The sequence below is a fragment of the Daucus carota genome, chromosome 4 (assembly GCF_001625215.2).
Source record: "Daucus carota subsp. sativus chromosome 4, DH1 v3.0, whole genome shotgun sequence".
Lineage (NCBI taxonomy): Eukaryota > Viridiplantae > Streptophyta > Magnoliopsida > Apiales > Apiaceae > Daucus > Daucus carota.
In genome coordinates, this window is record NC_030384.2 from 28846099 (window position 1) to 28854706 (window position 8608).

Sequence of the window (8608 nt, forward strand, 5' to 3'; positions counted from 1 at the left end):
GATAGATTCCAATTTTTTTAAATGACTTATATACCCTTTACTCTTTCAAACCCATTCATTTATTTCTAAAATGATGTTACACAATATAACATATTATTTTATAGTACATTTCTTTCATTTAGTTATGTCCAATTGAATTTATAGTTAATTAAACGTATTATAACATGCATTTAAAACACAAACTAGTAAATGTGTGTGACATATTTTGTTGAAAAGGACATATGCATAATTTTAATACAATTTTAAGGTGCTCCAACTCCATAAATTGGACCTGCTAAACAAGTTTAACCCAAATCCTAAATATAAAAGACAAGACAAGAGGCTCGGGGCAATCTCAAGGTTAATTCACAAATTTCAAACACAAGGGTATTATGGTAATTTGGAAAGAACCAAGTTGGAAGTATTTTATGAAGCTCACATGAATTCTCATAGAACCCATCATCTTCATCTTCAAAGCTTTGAAGAGATCCAAAACCCAACCAACCCTCCTTGTCTCCTCCTCCACCATCTCTTTCTTTTCCCATATACAAAGCATAATACACACCTCCCTCTTGTCCACCATCCTTAAACTATTACACACTCACAATATATATTCACTCTTACTCTTACATCTCTTACAAAACCTAAATTTCATTACACAAACACTTGATCAAACTCACCTCTCAAAAAACACAAACACAAAACAAAACAAAATGCATCCCAACACACAAAGATCCTCGTCCATAGTGCTTCAAAGAATCAACCCTAATCCCTCGGCAGTCAAACAAAGTCAACGCCGCAACCCTCTGCCATGCACCACCCAAGTCCCCGACTCGGTGGCCATGTACCATACTCACCAAGTGGGCCCCCACCAGTGCTGCTCCGCCGTGATCCAGCAAATCTCCGCCCCCGTGTCCTCCGTCTGGTCCGTCGTGCGCCGCTTCGACAACCCTCAGGCCTACAAGCACTTCGTCAAGAGCTGCCACCTCCTCGTCGGCGACGGAAAAGTGGGGACCCTAAGGCAAGTCCACGTCATCTCCGGCCTCCCGGCGGCCAGCAGCACCGAGAGGCTCGAGATCCTCGACGAAGAACAACACGTCATTAGCTTCAGCGTCGTTGGCGGCGATCACAGGCTGGCGAACTATAAATCGGTGACGACGTTGCATCAAGCGCCGTCGGGGAACGGCACGGTGGTTGTGGAGTCCTACGTCGTTGATATTCCGCCGGGGAATACGAAAGAAGAGACGTGTGTGTTTGTTGACACGATAGTCAAGTGTAATCTGCAGTCGCTGACTCAGATCTCGGATAAATTATCGAGACGAAATTAGGGAGTTTGTGTAAAGATTTTATGTACAAATTCGCGCACACATGTGTGTATGTGTGTTTGGATATATGTAATTTCTTATGAGGATTGAGGTGCACAATGTCATGTTCTCGAATTGTTCATTGTGATGTAACAATTGCGTGTGATTGTATAGATGATGATCTTTTTTGTTTAATTTCGAATGATTCGATTTAGCTTCTTCGTGTTTCGTATCTTGGATTGATCCAACAGAGTTGCTTGTAGATTAGTATGGGATTTATGTGCGTAGAGTAAAAGATGAGTTCGCATGAAATTGTATGTTCTTTACTTTCTTTGGTGGCAATGGCATGCTGTGGTCGTATATAAAATCATCAGTTTACTTCACGAATCGTAAACAGCCGAATTGTTTTAGTACATTCACCGATTCTCTGAAATTTTGAATACGCTACATATCTAATTTGGAATGGAGCGAGATTGATCGGGGCGAATTAAAACTTATGTTTCAGTTTGATTGCATCAGGACAGATATGTGTGCTTTAGAGTGGCACTTTTGAAGCCTGATCAATTCTGAAAGAACTGTATAAATTCATATGTGCGCTTTATAGTGGAGCTTTCGAAACCTGATCGGTGTTCAAAGAATTGTATAAGGATAGTAGTTTACTAACATAATCGATACTTCACAATTCATATGTGCGCTTTAGAGTGGAGTTTTCAAAACTTGATCGGCTCCCGAAGAATCATAGAAAAGGATAATAATTTACTATCATAATCGATACTTTACAACTCATATATGCATTTTTAAGGTTAAAATAATCTTGAGCAGTTGTAACACTGCAGTATATTGTGGTAATATCGAAATCAAGTAATGATTAATGAACGGAGTATGAGATCCATGAAGGTTGTGTGGACATTTTGGTAAGTATCCAAATTGGGGCCGAAAGGTGAGGATAGTACTCGGCATTGACAGTTTATGGGGTCGTTTGGGCAAAGCTTAAAAGAAGTAACTTTTTGCTTAAACTAGAGAAGTGGAGCAGAAGTGAGAAGTAAATAAGTTAATAAAGTCTTTGGAAAAGAAGCAGAAGCTGTGAGAGAGAAGCTAGTATTCTCAGCTTCTTAAAAGTGCTTCTACTTCTTTACACAAACGGGTCAAGAGAAGCTGCTTCTCTTAAACAAACAGGGCCTGTAACTTTAATGACAACTTGCACGAATCAAAAGGACAGTGGTTTTAGTATTTATAGCATTTGGTAGTACTATGAGCTCGATCAGTTTATTGCCATCTTCACGTGGATTCTCGCAACTTGGAAATGTCCTCCCCCTAACTTCAATTTGTCATATACAACTTCAACTTGTCACCATCATATATATTTTTACAATAACTTTTACTCGTATTTTTTAACTATCAAGTGCAACATTACTGTAAAGTGAAATGAAGTGACACATTTAGATTGATATAATATATCTCCACAGGGATATAATATATCTCCAACATTTAGATTGATAACAGATAATTGTTTCGATATATAAATAAATGATATTAAGACGTCATGAGAATCAGAATCCAAAAATATTTGCACTCGATATGTCAAAATGAGTGGTTCTCATGTATTCTCATAAAAATTTATTAACATCTTTGATTTTATCGAGTATCATAAAATATAAGATAATAAATATACAATGATGCGCTGAACAACAATTATATGGTGTGTATATATGAATGATCATATGGGTATATAATATATTAGGGTTATATGTCAGTATATGTCCAACGGAGGAAAACACTGAATATAAAAAATTTCAATTTTATGCTAGACGAAAATGTAGCACTCTTGCATATACACGAAAATTTGAAGTTCAATTGTTAAACATCTTTTTCAGTTGAATGTATGCTACTAACATAATTGAACTCGTAAAATTTAATTATATATACATGTGTAATGTGAGTAATAAATAAGGGTGATGCATGAGAGGAATCAACAGCTACATCTTTTCATTGCAACTTGACAATCTTTTTTATCACCAACTGGCTAGCTGTTGCAGCTGTTTGTTGATAATTACCAATACTACGAGTCTTTAATTGGCAACTTGCGATGCAACTTGCTTGGTCTCTTGCATATACATATACATAGACAGATAGATACGAACATACCACTATATTTATATGCTCTTGCTGCTCTGTAATATGCATAGTGTACATATTTAATATAGCAACGTACACATCCATTGTACGTATAAAGTTCTATTATAAAAGAAGTTAAGTGGGCAAAAAATGCAAGTTGAAGCAGAGCCTCCTGCTGCTTTCTTGTTTTTCTTCTTCTGATAAGATTGGCCAACTACACGCGACCATTCTGAAATTATTTCTGACTGAGTTATCTTGGGTGTTTGGCAAAGGAACTTCTAGGTTTTTTTGAGATAGAAGTCCATAATATTTTGCTAATTTTGAGAAGCATTTATATTGAAGCTTAAAATCTAAAAAAAAACCAGGAAATCTAGTTTATTTTGGAGTTTTAGCTTCTTCTAACACTTATAATCAATTTATATCCAAACACTTTTAATAACTTATAAGTCCAAACCAACTTTTCACTTTTAATCTGTTTCTTTATTTTAAGTAATAAATCACTTATTTTAAAACCAGTCAAACAGCCCCATCTTTTACTGCCAGGTTTTATGATTGATTATAAAAATATTTCAGATTGATTGGGACGAATATAATCCGTTTTGCTTGTTAAAAACAATTAATTTTCTTTCAGTAACTTTTTATTCGGATAAAATTTTCATTCAGTGTATTCATCAACAAAGTTAATGACTCAATATTTTTTATTGAGATTTATCAAAGAAAACCCTTAGTCAAGATGCATGAAAATTGAAAAGTGTATGCTTGCCAGCTTGTTAGATTAGCATTAATTATGCAGATTAGTTTTCGTCCTAATCTGATCATCAACTGCATAACTTGGAAAGAACTGCAAATCACACTGAAAACAACTGGCAAATTAAAATTTTTGAAGAGATGACGCCACACTTTCTTAACTTGCTTTTTTAAAATTCAGCCTGACTTCTGGTTTGAAGGTCTCAGACTCACAGGTCCTGCATGCACTTATTAACCAGCCCGAATAAGCTTTTCTGCAAGGTTCTGTCAGTAGTAAAAATCTGACATAAAACTCAAACAACTTGATCTTGTACAGTTGTACATACAATAATTTAAAATAGTTACTGACATATTTAAGAGCATGTCCCATAAATAAATCTAGCTGTGACAATCTTTTGTGTCGACGGGGGCTGATTTTGAGTAAGTTAAAATCATTTAAAATTGAAAATATAAAATTGCACGCAAAAAGACATGTCAATTAAGGTGAGATCTAATTAACACTATTTACGTGAATATGGAACTCATTCCAATCAAAATTTAACGCATGTCATTAGTACCGAATTTTGCGCATGACTGCATTTTTCTTTAAATATGTCATTTTTTTAATTATTAATTTAACTAACTTTTAAGCTTCCCACACTTTGGGATATACTATTTTCCCATTTCTTATTAGGGATAACAGAATTATCTCAATCGACGAATATCCGACTGAAACGAGCCGAATGATTTTTAGCGAACTCGATTTTTATGGGTTGTTTACGGGCTTGATTTTTATTTTTAAAAACTGATTGAATTTATTACAGATTTAACTTTTAGTCCAATTAACCGAACCAAAACCGATTTGAATCTAATCAAACTAAAACTCGACCGAATTCGATATTATAAATTTATATACTATGATAATTATACATATAATATTTATATTAACCGACTTTATCCAAAGATGACAAGTCACATATAACAAATCAATGAAATGCATATATTTTCAATTAGTATTACAAAGTTTTTATTTTATATTAGACTAAATCAAAATTCTATATTTCAAAAGATTTTTTTAATTAAATTCTATAATTTACATGTAATTTGTAAATAAAACAAAAAAAATGATAGTTTGAAATTATTAATCTTTTTCAAAATACAAACTATTAATCTTTTTATTGTAAAATAAGAAGTAATCTAATGTTAAATAACATTTCTAAAAAGAAAAGGCATCATCAAAATTTTGTTTAGTCAAATAAATAACACAAAATACATACAATTTTATATTGATTACTTTATTTTCCTGTGCATAAAAATAAAATCAACATTTTCTTTTTAATAAGATAAGTTAGTAAAACATTTTTGAAAAATTGAATTAATAATACTTACCTAATACTTTAAAAAAATTATATCAAACACTAGCACTACTAACGTTGTTTTTTGTATTTTTTTATATAATTTTTGATTTTCGGTTCAAATTAGTGTGTAGACGGTTTGGTTGGGCGGGTTGACGAAATTTATCGACCCAACCCAATTGAATCAAATTTTCAAAATTTCAACCCAACCCGAACCATATATATTTGTAACCCAAACCAATTTGTAGTTATTCAGTTTGGATCCGTTTGGTTGGGTTATTAAATTTTTGAATTGGATCGGACCAAATATGGTCGGATTGGATCTGGTTGGTCAGTTTTACCGACCCATGTACACCCCTAGTTAAAACCGGCCAGAACAAAGTTCTATGATTCAAGTTTGGTTACTAAACTTCAGGTTTCAATTCGGTTCGAATCGGATTTGATTTTAAAAAGCATTATTCAGTTCGGGTTTCATTTTTATTAAAACCGAATGATACTAACTAATTTTCTTTTGACATTTTAGCTTAATTTATATTTTGTTCTAAATATAACACTTTTGTTCCAACATACACCATATTGAATATCATTTTTTCACGATAGAAGTTAGAACAGCATGAAGACCGGCCATGCCACCGCTCCCCCTTAGATTTGTTTTAATAATTTAAACTTATATATATTTTATAAATAAGTATACGTTCTAATATTTTTCAAGATAAATCAGAGTCTAACCCGGATGTCGGGACAACAGATGATAAACTCATAATTTGGGTCATCCGATCATGCTCACTCATTTTAGATCTCAACTAATTGAGAAAACGCGCTTCGCAACGGTTTTTTAAAAATGTCTTTAAAATATATTAACAATTAAAAGAGAATATTTATAAAATAAAATTAAATTGTATCTTGTAAACGTTTCAATTTTTGCTAATATTAAGATTAAAAATTGAAAAATTGGATTATAACTCATGATTAAAAAATATTGAAATATATTTCTCCATAATTTTAAATCTTGTAGATTTTTTTCGATTTCATAATAAAAGGTAATTTATATTTTTTATATTTATAATTCAAAAATTCCATAAAATTAGAAAACAGAACGGAGCTATAAGAGAGTCGCCAACTAAACAGTCATCGTTTCTCCTTATGTAAGTATTTTGATTTTGTAACGAAACTCGTTTTTATTGATTAAATTAGAGTATTTTTAACCATGAAAAACGCTTAGCTAAAAAGTGAATTGACATGTCAAAAATTAAAAATATGAATAATCTTATGAAAATGTCACACTCGAATCATACTCGACTCTTGTATATAATTCTAGCCATGTTTTTATGAATGACTATATATATCGAACCAGTAGCAAATGTATTCAGCAGGGGGGACGTGTGTTAGGACACCCGTCGGGGATACCCAGTATTTTCCAGTTGAGGTGGGTCTTCATCAAGGTTCGGTATTAAGCCCTTTGCTTTTTATAATTGTTTTGGATGGGATCTTGGTTATGCTTTTTGCTGATGATATTGTGTTAATCGCCGAGTCTCGAAGTGAGGTTAATGAGAAATTAGAACAATGGCGTATAGCGTTGGAAGGTTATGGATTGCGTCTGAGCCGTTCTAAAACTGAGTATCTCTGGGCCAATTTTAGTGAGGAGATTCATGAGGCGGATGTTGCTGTATGTATTGCGGAGGCCCGTGTACCACAAACTAATACCTTTAAATACTTGGGTTCTATCATTCAGAGTAATGGCGATATTTCTGCGGATGTTACACATCGTATTTCGACAGGATGGCTTCGTTGGCGGGCTTCAACAGGTGTGTTGTGTGATAAGAGTGTACCTTTGAAGTTGAAGGGTAAATTCTATCGTGTAGCAATCAGACCGTCATTATTATATGGTTCTGAGTGTTGGCCATTGAGAAAGGCTCAGGAACGTAGGATAGAGACAGCAGAAATGCGTATGTTGCGTTGGATTTGTGGTAACACCATGATAGATCATATACCGAATGATACTTTTCGACGTCTTTTAGGTGTTGAGTCTATCTCTAAGAAAATAAGGGAGGGACGTTTACGTTGGTATGGACATGTTCGGCGTAAATGTAACTCCGCACTGGTTCGGAGAGTAGAACACATATCGGTTCGGGGCAAGAGAAAGAGGGGTCGGCCTCGTCGGACATGGGCTGATCAATTAAGTTTGGACATGGGAGCCTTAAATCTCACGGGTGATATGACATTAGATAAGAATGATTGGAGACGGCGTATTAGAGTGGTTGAGACTAGGTCTCGTGGCTCACGGAGGTTATGAGGGTTATGGTGTTATGTTTTAAGGGAAGGGTTCAGCTCAGTCATTACCAGATGCATTCGTGCAAATCAAAACCGTTTGGGTAAGTCCTATGTGAAGAAGGCCATGTGCTAAGGTATTATATTATTATTATAGCACACACGGTTTTATTTGTTGTGCACTAAGCCGGGGGTCTTCACGGAAACAGCCTCTCTACTTTAAGGGTAGGGGCATGGTTGCGTACATCTTACCCTCCTCAGAACCTGCTCTAAGCGGGATATACTGAGTATGTTTGGTTTGGTTTGGTTTGGTTTATAATTTATAACTAAACCGAAGATATTTTTGCCAGATTTTCAGTCAACCTAATTGTTATGGCCAAATATCAACTCGGCGGATGATTGCGTAGACCTCGCCTCAATTCACGGAAGGAGCCAATCTCTGAGATTGTCCTCGCCCATTATATAGTCCTCGCCATCTATGAAGCCCAGGAAGTGAGGACCCAGTAGCATATGGACCCAGGTCTAAGGGACGGTCCTCGCCCAGTTAGTGTCCTCGCCTAGTATGGACCCTCGTCCTAGGCATGTATCAGGCTACGCGGCCCATTGACTAGCGGCTCAAGTCTTCAAGAGGGTCCTCGCCCATTGTCGATGGACCTCGCCCAATGCTTACCTTCCTCGCCCAATACTGAAAAGGGCCGAATACGCCTGGCTCTCAGGCCTAGTTATTATTATTTTATCCAGGGCCCAGGCCCACCATCAGCCTCGCCCTATGGGAGGACGGAGGGCTGGCCCAAACAGCTGAGTCTGAGGAGGTCCACGTGGGCTAGTGCTGGTCAGCCCACCTAGTTCCATGCTCCTCGG

At 35.5% G+C, this 8608-nt stretch overlaps 2 protein-coding genes across 2 annotated transcripts; both read left to right on the forward strand.

Annotated features, from left to right (window-relative positions):
* Positions 1–425: 425 nt before the first annotated feature.
* Positions 426–1478, forward strand: LOC108215964 (abscisic acid receptor PYL4). Its single transcript, XM_017388608.2, has one exon. The coding sequence runs from the start codon at positions 693–695 to the stop codon at positions 1305–1307; it is 615 nt and encodes a 204-aa protein (XP_017244097.1). The 5' UTR covers positions 426–692; the 3' UTR covers positions 1308–1478.
* Positions 1479–6839: 5361 nt separating this feature from the next.
* On the forward strand, positions 6840–7772 carry LOC108217154 (uncharacterized). Its single transcript, XM_064092157.1, has one exon. The coding sequence runs from the start codon at positions 6840–6842 to the stop codon at positions 7770–7772; it is 933 nt and encodes a 310-aa protein (XP_063948227.1).
* The last annotated feature ends 836 nt before the right edge of the window (positions 7773–8608 follow it).